The following is a 17,686-nucleotide window of genomic DNA, read 5'->3' on the forward strand; positions in this document are numbered from 1 at the left end:
ATGTAAGATACACTGTGATGATACTCTTTTATAATTTGTCAGCTTGTGTGTGTGTGACTGATCCCTGGGCACACATGAGTTAGTGCATTCAATTTTATCCTTAAAATTGGGTGTGACAAATGACCAATCTGCTAGACACCCCAAACGATTGCAGTCAAACTTCCTCCCATAGTCGAGCGAAACCATCTCTAGCACCAAGCGAACCAAAGATCTAGCGCCTGATGATGGGTAAGTCTACCTCAAGTGCCCTCAATGTTCGTGGAGGGAAATGGGTTGGTGGGATGACTACCCTCGAGACAAGACCTCGAGCAAATGCCTCACTAGAAGATGAAAACCTGACCTCCCAGACTTAATTGGGTGGCAGCGTGAGACCTGTCTGGGCTAGAAGCGGAAAGAACATGATAATACGAGATGAGGGACAAAGCAACTGGCAAATATCACCGGGCCGCCTAGGTGGCGTAAAGGGTGTGGGGCAGAGATGGATTAAACAGGATGAGCAACATGGCAGCGGCTAGACCTAACTTGGATGGGAGCTCTTGACTAAGAGACGAGCCGAGAGGAGGGTATATGGGTCTGAACAATTACTATTGGAGATAAAATGCAATTACAGTTATGGCCGTAGCAAAATAACTCTTATTCCAATAATTGATTTTTAAAATCAACGCCAGCAATATTTACACACAAAAATACCTAGAAGTACCAGCTTTCCACTACCAACCACTTTAAGAAAGCTCATAATTCGTAGGTTGGGGCCGGTTGTGGTGACATTTGCATATATATATTTTTTCCCTAATGGCTGAGTCTACAAAAGAGAATTTCAGGAGCCCAGTCAACAAATGTGATGTAATCCACAGTTTTGTAGGAAGGAGATCTATGAGTATTGTTCAACAAGCACAAATTAAGTATTCATTAAGACACGATCGTTGTCTTTATTGGTGTCGTTTCACTGTCCTTGGACATCCTTTGCCAGGTGGTTTGTTCCTCACTGGACACTGGACACTGCTTCCTTTTGTTAAGCCTCCTTTCAGACCTGTTTTCTTCATCGATCTGCCTAGAGAAGAGCCGCTACACATAGCACCAAGCATGAGCCAACAAACAAGCTTAAATTTCAGAGCATAAGCTGGAAGATTTTCACACACACACGCGCGCGCAGAGAGAGAGAGAGAGAGAGAGAGAGAGAGAGAGAGAGAGAGAGAGAGAGAGAGAGAGAGAGAGAGAGAGGAATGGGCGGTTCATCAGGCCTTGTGGACTGGAGAGGACGGCCGGTGAACACCAAGAAGCACGGAGGAGTGAGAGCTTCAATCTTCATTCATGGTAGGCCAGTAGTACTAGCATAGCATCCATAGTTCATGGGGCCTGTTTCTTTTGAGTGCTCTCAGACCCTTGCTCAACTGTTGAGTCCAGTAATCGTCGATGATATAAAGTTCCCTTTTCAAAGTGTTTCAGATCTGCTTTCTCATAATCTAAAAGTATATATGCACAGTTGCACACAACACACATCTGGTTTAGATAGCTTATTATAATGTCTTCTTTAGCTAGGTTGCTCATCTAGTCATCTTACCTACTCCTGCTTTTTTTGTTCTCTCCAATAATTCAGACAGACGTGACCTATTTTGTTTCACTGGACATTGATATCGCCATGGTTGATCTTAGCAATCGGTTTCTCTATCAAACGTTCCGTTCCACATGCACAAGGCTGCTTCCGTCCTGCTCACAGTTTTTACCTGTTCGTGCACCTCGATCTTCCTTGCAGCGCTGGTGCTGCTCAGCAACGCAGCCAACATTGCCAACATACTGAATCTTGTAAGCTACCTGCGCGAGGAGATGCACATGGATGTGGCGAGGGCCTCTACGATGGCGAGCAACTTCATTGCCGCGCTGCAGATGTTCTCCATCCCAGCAGCCTTCCTTGCTGACTCCTACGTCAAGCGCTTCTACACTGTCCTCATCTTTGGCCCAATCGAAATACTGGTATTGTATAAGTTGTTACTCCATTTTTTCAGACAAGGTGCCTCTATATTTTTAATTGTTCCTTCTTAGGTATTACTTGTTTCAGGAAAAAAGATAATATTCCTGTTCTACACATGCTCATCAGTTTGCTTGTCATGTGATCATGTCAACTGCTAGCTAGTTGTGTAGTGGAGACACAAGTCTTGTCATTTTCATCTTTGTTTTATGGTCACTAACTAAAGTGTAATAATTGTCAGATTATTGAACAAATGCACTCAGATCCGATCCGATCCATAAACATGCTCATCATGCACATGTCGCAGGCTCGCAGCGCTCTGCGAAGTGGTACAAAACCAAACTATTGGGATAAGATGCTTTTGCTTTAATATGAACTGACATAATGTTGGTCTGACATGGTGTATAATAATGAACCAGCACATATATATCTTTGTTGAACGAATAACAGAAGATTATTAAGTTTTTTGTGATGCATTGCATTGGCGAGGATGCAGCAGTGACTAGAACGAAGATATGTAGAAAACTTCTCTCAACGCTTAGTGTACAAGTGTATCATCTATTGCCTTCTGGTTTGAAACTAGTACAAACTTTCAACAGCTTCATTGGTGAGTTGATCGGTGCCACTCAGATCATTTGAGTAGATTGATAGACTAGAATTAGTGTTATGCTGCCTTTTGGATTAGAACTTCGGAATTCCTCTCCGTGACCAAAAAGTCAGTAAGCACTCGAGGTTGATGCAGCTGGTGTTCTACTATATTCTCCGGTGGTGGTCTGTCACTCTGCTGACTTTATTTAGGTGTCACGTATGCGTAGTTGGTGATCTGTCACTCCGGTGACTTTAGTATTTGGTTGGGTAAGTAAGAAGGGTGTACCAATAATGATTGGTACTCTATTTGTGGGGACTCGGCAAATGAGTCACTGAAATGTTGGTGAGTCCTAGGCAGGGTTACGATTTTTTGCCCTACTTTTATTTTTTATTCAGATAATTAACATTTGTTTAGATTTTCAAATTTTATCTAAAATTTCACAATGTTTCAAAAGCTTTTGCCTGAATTATGGCAATTTCGATCTGTTTCTACCTGTCCCCTTTGGTATTAGGTTCATACTTACGTTTTTCTGGAACTATATTGTTTTTTAGGCATTTAACTTCTCCGTTCTTCTGGAACTATATTGTTTAGTTCTACACATTCTCCAATATATGTCTAGTTTCGCACCCTTCAAATTTCTTGAATTTTATCATTAGTAGTGTACAAACAACTTTTTAATGAATACTTCAATTAGATGTCCAATTTCACCTATTAATCTCCAGAACATATAAAATTATCAAATCATCAAAGTAAGACAGCAGACATTACTGCTGATCAAAGAAGCAATTTAACCAGAAATGTTTTTAACCATCTAATTATTAGAAACGAAAAAAAAAATGTAGGACTAATATAACTAAGCACGGTGATGTGCAGGGCTATATCCTTCTGGCGGTCCAAGCGCATGTCCCATCTCTGCACCCACCACCGTGCGTTGCCGGACAGCAGGCAACCACCACCTGCGAGTCCGTGCACGGCTCAAACCTGAGCCTGCTCCTGCTGGGCCTCTACCTGATCCCCATCGGCGATGGGGCGGCTCGGGCGTGCCTCCCAGCTCTCGGCGGGGAGCAGTTCGACACGTCCGATCCCGTAGAGCAGAGGCAGGAGTCGAGCTTCTTCAACTGGTACACTTTCGCCATCTCGACGGGTGGCTTCGTGGGGCTCGTATTCATCGTGTGGGTGGAGAACAGTAAAGGCTGGGACCTTGGCTTCGTCGTCTGTGCCTTGTTTGTGATGCTGGGGATGCTGATATGGATTGCCGGCCTCCCGTTCTACAGGAACCAGCTGCCAAGTGGTAGTCCCATCACAAGGATATTGCAAGTATGTATTATTGATCAAACAATATGTTAACTTCATGGATAATGTTTTGTTTATGTTGCACGGTATTGCTAATGACCTTTTCACACCCTCGTTAGGTTCTTGTAGCAGCATTCAAGAAAAGAAAAGTTGCATTACCAGCCAACTCAAGTGAGCTAAAGCAAATAAGCCATGACGACACCAGTGCCCTCGAAATGCTGCATAGAACCGGCGGATTTCAGTAAGTAGCTAGCTAGAGAACATTCCAATTACTGCTCCAAACATTGGTGAAATAATGCAATAAAAAGCTAGGTTGAATGTGTCCGGTCATTTATGTTTCCTTTTTTTTCCAGCTGCCTTGACAAAGCAGCAGTAGACACTGGAAAGACTGGTGCCTGGACTCTCTGCAGCATAACCCAGGTGGAGGAGACCAAGATCATCCTCCGCATGGTGCCCATCTTCCTAAGTGCTGTGCTGGGGTACATTCCGGTGCCACTCATCCTCAATTTCACCGTGCAGCAGGGAAACACAATGGACACCAGGCTTGGAGCGGTTCACATCTCACCCGCAACGCTATTCGTCATCCCTACGGTTTTCCAGATGGTTATCCTCATCGTTTACGACCGGTTCATTGTCCCGTTCCTAAGACGAATAACCGGGTACGTGGGCGGTGTCACGCACCTCCAGCGCATCGGCATCGGGTTCCTTTCAACCGTAGTGGCCACCAGCATTGCAGCCCTAGTGGAGGCCAAGAGGAAAAAGGTGGCAGAAGACAGTGGCCTTTTGGATGCTACAACTGGAATTCCAATGTCTGTTTTCTGGCTGACCATACAGTACTTCCTCCTAGGTGTTGTGGATGTCACCTCCTTTGTAGGGCTTCTTGAGTTCTTCTACAGTGAGGCGTCCATGGGGATGAAGTCCATTGGGAGCTCCATCTTCTACTGCATCCTTGGGGTGTCTGCTTGGCTGGGGAGCCTGTTGATCCAATTGGCAAACCGATTTTCAAGACACAGTGATGGTACAGGAGGCTGGCTTGATGGCACAAACTTGAACAAGGGGAAACTTGATCGATTCTATTGGTTGCTAGCAGTTCTTGAGGTGGTATCACTATTACTGTACGCCTTTTTTGCTTGGAGGTATGTTTACAGGAATGACCAAAGGGTTGTGGTTGATGGAGATAATAAGGCTCCATCAGACGGTGCCATAAATGTGATCTGATCACCTGCAAGTGTTTCAAAGGAGGTATTGTGAATGGTGACGTGGACAATTCATGGATTAGCATGCACTCAAGCAAATCAGCTGAGAAATATATTTCTGGTTGGTTTCATACTCCCTTTGTTGGTCACAAATAAGTAATGGTATTAACACATTATTGAGAAAATATGACTTCAACCAGTAGGTTTTGTTGTAATATATATTTGTAATGTTGAGCACTCTTGTTGGCAGTTTGAGTTGGAAAACGCATGCATGTAATGTTGAGAAAACCATATTTAATTGTATACCCACATTAAGTTCATTTCTTTTCTCTGGTTTTCTTAATTCCATGTCATACCATCCCATGTATTAATTACATCCAAAGGGAGGTAGACCAACTTAACTCAATCAAATCCCATACAAAGCTAACATATAGCATATTTAAACCTTTTACATGACAGCTTAGATAAACAATTGAAAGTGCATCATAAAACGCATAAGAAGTAAAAGATAAAATTTTTATAACTAACCAACAAAAGATCAATCGACGATGACACATTCACGCTGCCATATTCTTCATGAATCATTAGAAGCAATCTATATACAAGAAAAAAAATGAGTGACACAAAGTTCAAGTATTTAACTTCAAAGTTTTGAAGGTAGAAGAGAACATATATCATACCACTAAATTATTTCGAGGCACTAACATACGGCGGGTTTTCATGTCTTCAAATTGTTTTATGATTTTGTCATTTTTTATGCTTCTAAATATCTCCTTCTCAGTGTAGCATATCATTAAGTGATTGAGCCATTCATCACTCATTTTGTTACGCAAATCTGTCTTTACAATAGACATAACAGAAAATATCCTCTCAACTAAAATTGTTGCCACCTGAAGAATTAATGTTAAATCAATGAACCGATACACCAATCGATAAGATGTGTTTATTTGAGTCTTGACCATAATTTCAGCAACCTTTCCAAGCTCCGTACATCCAAGAAAATGTTGAGTTCTTCTAGCACGACTGACGAAGGCTCTCAGCTGATTTGGCAAAAGAAGGTCTGCAACATCAAAATCCATAGCATAAATTTAAGCAAGTCTCACAAGCTTATCCACATCAAAATTAGAGAAGGAGTTCCTTGGGTTAAGAGAAGCCATGCAAACTAATAATTCTAAACCCAAATCGATGATTCATCTCATACAAATTGGAATCCATGGCAGCAAGGAAGCATGTTTGTTCTTTGGTTCATAAAGTCATCACATCACACTTTAGCCTAGCATCATTGTGAGTCTTGCAAGTAGCGTGGTGATTAAAAGTTTCCTTAGCTTTTTTCCAATTATTATAACCTTTCATTGCAAAGGCAGAACTACCAAATTTTTTAGGCTTTCCCAGATCAAAGAAAAGATAACAATATAAACAATAAGCTTCATCCTTGGACTCACTATACTCAAGCCAATCAAACTCGTCAAACCAAGTTTGTTGAAATGATCTCCATTGACCACTTTCCCATTTACAAGCAAAGGTAAGATTACGAGGTTGGGTTGGACCTCTCAAAGCATATGCCCTTCTTACTTGGTCTCTAATTTCATGTGCATATTCTTCAATTGGTTTGCGATTTCTAGGATCACCAACTACATCAGATTGACTAAACTCCACTATGAGTATCTTTGGTTGATTTGTGCTGTCATTAATGCCTGGATTTGTCAGTACCACTTGAACTACAAAAATGTTTGTGCATTGTTCTTTTGGACATTTTGAACAATCTGTAATTTATTGAATCTTAATCAAATTTTGAACAATTATAAAGTTCATAAAAGGCAAATCTCAAGAAAAAGAATAGGCATACGGTATACCTATCTCACTAACTCTGACTTTGACTCATTGTTTCCCTCTGCCTGCTACATGGCCCGCTAGTCGTCTGGCCGAGCCACCGCGCTGAGGCCCCTGGCTGGCTAGTCGGCGCCCGACAGGAACTACTGTTGCTGCTGCCCGCGTAACGCCACCAGCCCAATGCTGCGGTGCGCGGTGGCACGGCCGCTGCTGCCTCCCACATTCCCACCCTGCGCTCGGCCTCAGCGGTCTCCACTCCACCGTCCGCGCCTCATCCCGCCGGCAACCAGCACCTCCGTCCGCCGCCACTAAGGCTCTAACCCTAGGAGGCTAGCAGCCACTGCTCGCCCTACCCATGACCGATAGAGGAAGGGAAAAAAGCTAGTCCTATTTCTTTCCCTGATAGGCTGGCTACTGACCGGCTTCTCTACTCTACATGACTACATGTCTAAATGGGAAGCTGAAACACACATACTAGCCCAGGAAGGAAGGCCAACTGGGAACTCGTTTTCAACCTATGTCCACCAGCGTCGTTGAGGACTCTAGCTCCTCTTTCCTATTGTTAATGGCTGAAATTTTTAGGGGGGTGGGGGCTCTGCCCTGGTGGTAGATCCGCCCCTAGTTACAACCTCTCTCAATATTGGTTTAATTATTTGCTTTTTATATTGACTACATATGGACTCTCTAAAATAAATATATAATCTTTTAAAACAATCGAGATATCTCATTGATAGATAATATAGAAATCAGATCTTACTTTAGTTACAGCATAAACATGTATGTGTTGCACACGGAAGGCTAGTTTTATAAAAAACGATCTTAATCGATTTTTAATAAAATTTTGAACAATTATAAAGTTCATAAAAGGCAAAACTCAAGAAAAAGAATAGGTATACGGTATACCTATCTCACTAACTCTGACTTTGACTCACTATTTCTCTCCACCTGTAGCATGGCCCGCTAGCCGTCTGGCCGAGCCACCATGCCGAGGTCCCGGGCCGGCTAGTCGGCGCCCGACAATCCCTATTGTTGCCGCTGCCTATCTAACGCCAGCAGCCCAATGCTACAGTGCGCGGTGGCGCGGCCGCTGCTGCCTCCCACGTTCCCACCCTACGCTCGGCCTCGGCGGTATCCACTCCACCGTCCGGTCCTCTACCCGTCGGCAACCGGCACCTCCGTCCGCCGCCGCTAAGGCTCTAACCCTAGGAGGCTAGCAGCCGCTGCTTGCCCTGCCCGTGACCGATAGAGGAAGGAAAAAAAAGCCAGTCCTATTTCTTTCCATGATAGGATGGCTACTGACAGGCTTCTCTACTCTACATGACTACATGTCTAAATGGGAAGCTGAAACACACATACTGGCCCTGGAAGGAAGGCCAACTGGGAACTCGTTTTCAACCAACATATACCAGCGTCGTTGAGGACTCCAGCTCCTCCTTCCAATTGTTAGTGGCTGAAATTTTTAGGGGTGGGGGGGGGCTCTGCCCTGGTGGTAGATCCGCCCCTAGTTACAACCTCTCTCAACATTGGTTGAATTATTTGCATTTTATATTGACTGCATATGGTCTCTCTAAAATTAATATATAATCTTTTAAAACAATCGTGATATCTCATTGATATATAATATAGAAATCAGATCTTACTTTAGTTACAGCATAAACATGTATGTGCTGCAAGCGAAAGGCTAGTTTTATAAAAAAACAATCTTAATCAAATTTTGAACAATTATAAAGTCCATAAAAGGCAAATCTAAATAAAAAGAATAGGTATACGGTACACCTATCTCACTAACTTTGACTTTGACTCACTGTTTCTCTCTGCCTGTGGCATGGCCCGCTAGCCGTTTGGCCGAGCCACTGCGCCGAGGCCGTTGTCCGGCTAGTCGGCGCCCGATAGGCCCTATTGTTGCCGCCGCCTGCCGAACGCCACCAGCCCTATGTTGCGGTGTGTGGTGGCGCGACCGCTGCTGCCTCCCATGTTCCCACCCTACGCTCAGCCTCAGCGGTCTATAGTCCACCGTCCGCGCCTTGGCCGCCGGCAACCGGCACCTCCGAACGCCGCCGCTAAGGCTCTAACCCTAGGAGGCTAGCAGCCGCTGCTCGCCCTAACTGTGACTGATAGAGGAAGGAAAAAAGACAATCCTATTTCTTTCCATGATAGGCTGGCTACTGACAGGCTTCTCTACTCTACGTGACTACATGTCTAAATGGGAAGCTGAAACACACATACTGGCCCAGGAAGGAAGGCCAGCTGGGAACTCATTTTCAACCTACGTCCACCAGCGTCGTTGAGGACTCCAGCTCCTCCTTCCAATTGTTAAAGGCTGAAATTTTTAGGGGGGAGGCGCTCTGCCCTGGTGGTTGATCCGACCCTAGTTACAACCTCTCTCAACATTGGTTGAATTATTTGCTATTTATATTGACTGCATATGGACCCTCTAAAATAAATATATAATCTTTTAAAACAATCGTGATATGTCATTGATATATAATATAGAAATCATATCTTACTTTAGTTACAGCATAAACATGCATGTGCTGCACGTGGATGACTAGTTTTATAAAAAAAACAATCTTAATCAAATTTTGAACAATTATAAAGTTCATAAAAGGAAAATCTGAAGAATAAAAATAGGTACATGGTATACCTATCTTACTAACTCTGACTTTGACTCACTGTTTCTCTCTGCCTGGTGCATGGCTCGCTAGTCGTCTGGCCGAGCCACCACGCCGAGGCCCCTGGCCGGCTAGTCGGCGCCCGACAGGACCTACTGTTGTTGCCGCCTGCCTTACGCGACCAGCCCAATGCTGCGGTGCGCGGTGGTGTGGCCGCTGTTGCCTCCCACGTTCCCACCCTGCGCTCGGCCTCGGCGGTCTCCACTCCACCATCCGCGCCTCAGCCCGCCGGCAACCGGCACCTCCGTCCGCCGCCACTAAGGCTCTAAACCTAGGAGGCTAGTGGCAGCTGCTCGCCCTACCCGTGACCGATAGAGGAAGGAAAAAAAAGCCAGTCCTATTTCTTTCCCTGATAGGCTGGCTACTGACCGGCTTCTATACTCTACATGACTACATGTCTAAATGGGAAGCTGAAACACACATACTGGACCAGGAAGGAAGGACAACTGGGAACTCATTTTCAACCTACGTCCACCAGCGTTGTTGAGGACTCCAGCTCCTCCTTCCTATTGTTAATGGCTGAAATTTTTAGGGGGGGGCTCTGCCCGGGTGGTAGATCCGCCCCTAGTTACAACCTCTCTCAATATTGGTTCAATTATTTGCTTTTTATATTGACTGCACACGGACTCTCTAAAATAAGTATATAATCTTTTAAAACAATCGTGATATCTCATTGATAGATAATATAGAAATTAGATCTTACTTTAGTTACAGCATAATCATGTATGTGATACACGCGGAAGGCTAGTTTTATAAAAAATCAATCTTAATAAAATTTTAATCAAATTTTGAACAATTATAAAGTTCATAAAAGGCAAATCTCAAGAAAAAGAATAGGTATACGGTGCACCTATCTCACTAACTCTGACTTTGACTCACTGTTTCTCTCTGCCTATTGCACGGCCCGCTAGCCGTCTGGCCGAGCCACCGCGCCGAGGCGCTGTCCGGCTAGTCGGCGCCCGGCAGGCCCTATTGTTGCCGCCGCCTGCCTAACGCGACCAGCCCAATGCTGTGGTGCACGGTGGCGTGGCCGTTGTTGCCTCCCACGTTCCCACCCTGCGCTCGGCCTCGGCGGTCTCCACTCCACCGTCCGCGCCTCGGCCCGCCAGCAAACGGCACCTCCGTCCGCCGCCGCTAAGGCTCTAAACCTAGGAGGCTAGCAGCCGCTCATCGCCCTACCCGTGACCGATAGAGGGAGGGAAAAAAGTCAGTCCTATTTCTTTCCCTGATAGGCTGGCTACTGACCGGCTTCTCTACTCTACATGACTACATGTCTAAATGGGAAGCTGAAACACACATACTGGACCAGGAAGGAAGTGCAACTGGGAACTCATTTTCAACCTACGTCCACCAGCGTTGTTGAGGACTCCAGCTCCTCCTTCCGATTGTTAATGGCTCAAATTTTTAGGGGGGCTCTGCCCAGGTGGTAGATTCGCCCCTAGTTACAACCTCGCTCAATATTGGTTCAATTATTTGCTTTTTATATTGACTGCACACGGACTCTCTAAAATAAGTATATAATATTTTAAAACAATCGTGATATCTCATTGATAGATAATATAGAAATAAGATCTTACTTTAGTTACAGCATAAACATGTATGTGCTGCACGCGGAACGCTAGTTTAAAAAAAACAATCTTAATCAAATTTTAATCAAATTTTGAACAATTATAAAGTTCATAAAAGGCAAATCTCAAGAAAAAGAATAGGTATACGGTACACCTATCTCACTAACTCTGACTTTGACTCACTATTTCTCTCTGCCTGTTGCAAGGCCCGCTAGCCGTCTGGCCGAGCCACCGCGCCGAGGCCACTGTTCGGCTAGTCGGCGCCCGGCAGGCCCTACTGTTGCCGCCGCCTGCCTAACGCGACCAGCCCAATGCTGCGGTGCGCGGTGGTGTGGCAGCTATTGCCTCCCACGTTCCCACCCTGCGCTCGGCCTCGGCGGTCTCGACTCCACCGTCCACGCCTCGGCCCGCCAGCAAACGGCACCTCCGTCCGCCGCCGCTAAGGCTCTAAACCTAGGAGGCTAGCAGCCACTCATCGCCCTACCCGTGACCGATAGAGGAAGGGAAAAAAGTCAGTCCTATTTCTTTCCCTGATAGGCTGGCTACGGACCGGCTTCTCTACTCTACATGACTACATGTCTAAATGGAAAGCTAAAACACACATACTGGACCAGGAAGGAAGGGCAACTGGGAACTCATTTTCAACCTACGTCCACCAGCGTTGTTGAGGACTCCAGCTCCTCCTTCCTATTGTTAATGGCTCAAATTTTTAGGGGGGGCTCTGCCCAGGTGGTAGATCCGCCCCTAGTTACAACCTCGCTCAATATTGGTTCAATTATTTGCTTTTTATATTGACTGCACACGGACTCTCTAAAATAAGTATATAATCTTTTAAAACAATCGTGATATCTCATTGATAGATAATATAGAAATCAGATCTTACTTTAGTTACAGCATAAACATGTATGTGCTGCACGCGGAACGCTAGTTTAGAAAAACAATCTTAATCAAATTTTAATCAAATTTTGAACAAGTATAAAGTTCATAAAAGGCAAATCTCAAGAAAAAGAATAGGTATACGGTACACCTATCTCACAAACTCTGACTTTGACTCACTATATCTCCCTGCCTGCTGCATGGCCTGCTAGCCGTCTGGCCGAGCCACCACGCCGAGGCCGCTGTCCGGTTAGTCGGCGCCCGACAGGCCCTATTGTTGTCGCCGCCTGCCTAACGCCACCAGCCCAATGCTGCGGTGTGCGGTGGCGCGGCCGCTGCTGCCTCCCACGTTCCCACCCTGCGCTCGGCCTTAGCATCTCCAGTCCACCGTCCGTGCCTCGGCCCGCCGGCAACCGGCACCTCTGGACGCCGTCGCTAAGGCTCTAACCCTAGGAGGCTAGCAGCCGCTGCTTGCCCTGCCCGTGACCGATAGAGGAAGGAAAAAAGACAATCCTATTTCTTTCCGTGATAGGCTGGCTACTGACTGGCTTTTCTACTCTACATGACTACATGTCTAAATGGGAAGCTGAAACACAAGTACTGGCCCAGGAAGGAAGGCCAACTGGGAACTCGTTTTCAACCTACGTCCACCAGCATCGTTGAGGACTCCATCTCCTCCTTCCAATTGTTAATGGCTGAAATTTTTAGGGGGGGGGGCGCTCTGCCCTGGTGGTAGATCCGTCCCTAGTTACAACCTCTCTCAATATTGGTTGAATTATTTGCTTTTTATATTGACTGCATATGGACTCTCTAAAATAAATATATAATCTTTTAAAACAATTGTGATATCTCATTGATATATAATATAGAAATCCGATCTTACTTTAGTCACAGCATAAACATGTATGTGCTGCATGTGGACGGCTAGTTTTATAAAAAACAATCTTAATCAAATTTTGAACAATTATAAAGTTCATAAAAGGCAAATCTGAAGAATAAGAATAGGTATACGGTATACCTATCTTACTAACTCTGACTTTGACTCACTGTTTCTCTCTGCCTGGTGCATGGCCCGCTAGTCGTCTGGCCGAGCCACCGCGCCGAGGCCCCTGGCCGGCTAGTCGGCGCCCGACAGGACCTACTGTTGTTGCCGCCTGCATAACGCGACCAGCCCAATGCTGCGGTGCGCGGTGGCACGGCCGCGGTTGCCTCCCACGTTCCCACCCTGCGCTTGGCCTCGGCGGTCTCTGATCCACCGTCCGCGCCTCGGCCCGCCGGCAACCGGCACCTCCGTCCGCCGCCGCTAAGGCTATAAACCTAGGAGGCTAGTGGCAGCTGCTCGCCCTAGCCGTGACCGCTAGAGGAAGGAAAAGAAAGCTAGTCCTATTTCTTTGCCTGATAGGCTGGCTACTGACCGGCTTCTGTACTCTACATGACTACATGTCTAAATGGGAAGCTAAAACACACATACTAGACCAGGAAGGAAGGACAACTGGGAACTCGTTTTCATCCTCGTTGTTGAGGACTCCAGCTCCTACTTCCTATTGTTAATGGCTGAAATTTTTAGGGGGGGGGGCTCTGCCGGGGTGGTAGATCCGCCCCTAGTTACAACCCCTCTCAATATTGGTTCAATTATTTGCTTTTTATATTGACTGCACACGAACTCTCTAAAATAAGTATATAATCTTTTAAAACAATCGTGATATCTCATTGATAGATAATATAGAAATCAGATCTTACTTTAGTTACAGCATAAACATGTATGTGCTGCACGCGGAACGCTAGTTTAAAAAAACAATCTTAATCAAATTTTAATTAAATTTTGAACAATTATAAAGTTCATAAAAGGCAAATCTCAAGAAAAAGAATAGGTATACGGTACACCTATCTCACTAACTCTGACTTTGACTCACTGTTTCTCTCTGCCTGTTGCATGGCCCGCTAGCCGTCTTGCCGAGCCACTGTGCCGAGGCCGCTGTCCGGCTAGTCGGCACCCGGCAGGCCCTATTGTTGCTGCCGCCTGCCTAACGCCACCAGCCTAATGCTGCGGTACGCGGTGGCGCGGCCGCTACTACCTCCCATGTTCCCACCCTGCGCTCGGCCTCAGCGGTCTCCACTCCACCGTCCGTGCCTCGGCCCGCCGGCAAACGGCACCTCCGTCCGCCACCACTAAGGCTCTAACCCTAGGAGGCTAGCAGCCACTCATCGCCCTACCCGTGACAGATAGAGGAAGGAAAAAAAAGCTAGTCCTATTTATTTCCGTCATAGGCTGGCTACTGGCCGACTTCTCTACTCTACATGACTACATGTCTAAATGCAAGCTAAAACACACATACTGGCCCAATGAGGAAGGCAAACTGGGAACTCGTTTTCAACCTACGTCCACCAGCATCGTTGAGGACTCTAGCTCCTCCTTCCTATTGTTAATGGCTCAAATTTTTAGGGGGGGCTCTGCCCAGGTGGTAGATCCGCCCCTAGTTACAACCTCGCTCAATATTGGTTCAATTATTTGCTTTTTATATTGACTGCACACGGACTCTCTAAAATAAGTATATAATCTTTTAAAACAATCGTGATATCTCATTGATAGATAATATAGAAATCAGATCTTACTTTAGTTACAGCATAAACATGTATGTGCTGCACGCGGAACGCTAGTTTAAAAAAAACAATCTTAATCAAATTTTAATCAAATTTTGAACAAGTATAAAGTTCATAAAAGGCAAATCTCAAGAAAAAGAATAGGTATATGGTACACCTATCTCACAAACTCTGACTTTGACTCACTGTATCTCTCTGCCTGCTGCATGGCCTGCTAGCCGTTCTGGCCGAATCCACCGCGGACTCTAGGGCCCCTGGGTCGGCTTAGTAGCGCCCGACAGGAACCTTACTTGTTGACGCCGCCCACCTAACGCCACCAGCCCCATGCTGCGGTTGCGATGGTGGCGCGGCCGCTGCTGCCTCCAACGTTCCCACCCCTGCCGCTCGGCTCGGCGGTCTCCACTCCACCGTCCGCGCCTCGTCCCGTCGGCAAACGACACCTACGTCCGCCACCGCGGAAGCTCTAACCCTGGAGGCTAGCAGCCGCTCATCGGCCTACCCGTGACAGAGTTAGAGAAGGAACAAAAAGCTAGTCCTATTTCTTCCTGTTAGGCTGGCTACTGACCGACTTCCTTCTTAACTCTACATGACTACATGTCTAATGAAGCTAAAACACACCATTACTGGCCCATGGAAGGAAGGCCCAACTCGAACTCGTATTCAACCTACGTCCACCAGCGTCGTTGAGGACTCGCTCCTCTCCTTCCTATTGTTAATGGCTGAAATTTTTAGGGGGGGGGGCGCTCTGCCCTGGTGGTAGATCCGTCCCTAGTTACAACCTCTCTCAATATTGGTTGAATTATTTGCTTTTTATATTGACTGCATATGGACTCTCTAAAATAAATATATAATCTTTTAAAACAATTGTGATATCTCATTGATATATAATATAGAAATCCGATCTTACTTTAGTCACAGCATAAACATGTATGTGCTGCATGTGGACGGCTAGTTTTATAAAAAACAATCTTAATCAAATTTTGAACAATTATAAAGTTCATAAAAGGCAAATCTGAAGAATAAGAATAGGTATACGGTATACCTATCTTACTAACTCTGACTTTGACTCACTGTTTCTCTCTGCCTGGTGCATGGCCCGCTAGTCGTCTGGCCGAGCCACCGCATCGAGGCCCCTGGCCGGCTAGTCGGCGCCCGACAGGACCTACTGTTGTTGCCGCCTGCATAACGCGACCAGCCCAATGCTGTGGTGTGCGGTGGCACGGCCGCGGTTGCCTCCCACATTCCCATCCTGCGCTTGGCCTCGGCGGTCTCTGATCCACCGTCCGCGCCTCGGCCCGCCGGCAACCGGCACCTCCGTCCGCCGCCGCTAAGGCTATAAACCTAGGAGGCTAGTGGCAGCGCTGCTCGCCCTAGCCGTGACCGATAGAGGAAGGAAAAGAAACTAGTCCTATTTCTTTGCCTGATAGGCTGGCTACTGACCGGCTTCTCTACTCTACATGACTACATGTCTAAATGGGAAGCTGAAACACACATACTAGACCAGGAAGGAAGGCAACTGGGAACTCGTTTTCAACTACGCTCGTTGTTGAGGACTCCAGCTCCTACTTCCTATTGTTAATGGCTGAAATTTTTTAGGGGGGGGGGGCTCTGCCCGGGTGGTAGATCCGCCCCTAGTTACAACCCCTCTCAATATTGGTTCAATTATTTGCTTTTTATATTGACTGCACACGAACTCTCTAAAATAAGTATATAATCTTTTAAAACAATCGTGATATCTCATTGATATATAATATGGAAATACATCTTACTTTAGTTCAGCATAAACATGTATGGCTGCACGTGGACGGCTAGTTTTCTAACAAACCAATCTTAATTCAATTTTGAACCAATTATAAAGTCATAAAGGCAAACCTGAAGAATAAGAATAGGTATTACGCGTATGACCTATCTCACTAACTCTGACTTTGACTCACTGTTTCTCTCTGCCTGGTGCATGGCCCGCTAGCCGTCTGGCCGAATCCACCGCGCCGAGGCCCCTGGTGGCTAGCTAGCGCCCGACAGGACCCTACTGTTGCCGCCGCCCACCTAACCTCACCAGCCCAATGCTACGGTGTGAGGTGGCGCGGCCGCTGCTGCTCCCACGTTCCCACCCTGCGCTCGGCCTCAGCGGTCTCCACTCCACGTCCGTGCCTCGCCCAGCCTGGCAAAACGGCACCTCCGTCCGCCACCGCTAAGGCTCTACCCTAGGAGGCTAGCAGCCAGCTCATCGCCCTACCCGTGATAGATAGAGGAAGGAAAAAAGCTTGTCCTATTTGTTTCCCGGATAGGCTGGCTACTGACCGGCTTCTCTACTCTACATGACTACATGTCTAAATGGAAGCTAAAACACACATACTGGACCAGGAAGGAAGGCAAACTGGGAACACATATTCAACCAACGTCCACCAGCGTCATTGAGGACTCCAGCTCCTCCTTCCTATTGTTAATGGCTGAAAATTTTAGGGGGGGGGGGGGCTCTGCCCTGGTGGTAGATCCGCCCCTAGTTACAACCTCTCTCAATATTGGTTGAATTATGTGCTTTTTATATTGACTGCATATGGACTCTCTAAAATAAATATATAATCTTTTAAAACAATCATGATATCTCATTGATAGATAATATAGAAATCAGAGCTTACTTTAGTCACAGCATAAACATGTATGTGCTGCACGCGAAAGGTTAGTTTTATAAAAAACAATCTTAATCAAATTTTGAACAATTATAAGTTCATAAAAGGCAAATCTCAATACGAAAGAATAGGTATACGGTACACCTATCTCACTAACTCTGACTTTGACTCACTATTTCTCTCTGCCTGCTGGCATGGCCCGCTAGCCTGTCTGGCGAGCCACACGCCTGAGGCCGCTGTCCGGCTAGTCGGCGCCCGATAGGCCCTATTGTTGTCGCCGCCTGCCTACGCCACCAGCCCAATGCCTGCAGTGCGCGGTGGCGCGGCCGCTGCTAGCCTCCCACTGTTCCCACCCTGCCGCTCAGCCTTCAGCGGTCTATAGTCCACCGTCCGTGCCTCGGCCGCCGGCAACCGGCACCTCCGACACGCGCCACTAAGGCTCTAACCCTAGGAGGCTAGCAGCCG

At 46.3% G+C, this 17,686-nt stretch overlaps 1 protein-coding gene across 1 annotated transcript; it reads left to right on the forward strand.

The window, feature by feature from the left end:
* Window positions 1-993: 993 nt before the first annotated feature.
* Window positions 994-5,362, forward strand: LOC136486708 (protein NRT1/ PTR FAMILY 4.5-like). The gene is made up of 6 exons (XM_066483668.1): window positions 994-1,151; window positions 1,200-1,314; window positions 1,754-1,971; window positions 3,429-3,872; window positions 3,968-4,089; window positions 4,202-5,362. The coding sequence occupies exons 2-6, from the start codon at window positions 1,224-1,226 to the stop codon at window positions 5,064-5,066; spliced, it is 1,740 nt and encodes a 579-aa protein (XP_066339765.1). The 5' UTR covers window positions 994-1,151; window positions 1,200-1,223; the 3' UTR covers window positions 5,067-5,362.
* The last annotated feature ends 12,324 nt before the right edge of the window (window positions 5,363-17,686 follow it).

The sequence above is a fragment of the Miscanthus floridulus genome, chromosome 10 (genome assembly GCF_019320115.1).
Source record: "Miscanthus floridulus cultivar M001 chromosome 10, ASM1932011v1, whole genome shotgun sequence".
In the NCBI taxonomy this organism is placed as follows: Eukaryota; Viridiplantae; Streptophyta; class Magnoliopsida; order Poales; family Poaceae; genus Miscanthus; species Miscanthus floridulus.

What these genes read in the sequence shown, in the direction of transcription:
- LOC136486708 (XM_066483668.1), top strand. Translation starts at nt 1,224, where the DNA reads ATGGGCGGTTCATCAGGCCTTGTGGACTGGAGAGGACGGCCGGTGAAC. An exon ending in TTGGCCCAATCGAAATACTG is followed by an intron (nt 1,972 to 3,428) that starts GTATTGTATAAG and finishes GGTGATGTGCAG; the next exon opens with GGCTATATCCTTCTGGCGGT. An exon ending in CATAGAACCGGCGGATTTCA is followed by an intron (nt 4,090 to 4,201) that starts GTAAGTAGCTAG and finishes TTTTTTTTCCAG; the next exon opens with CTGCCTTGACAAAGCAGCAG.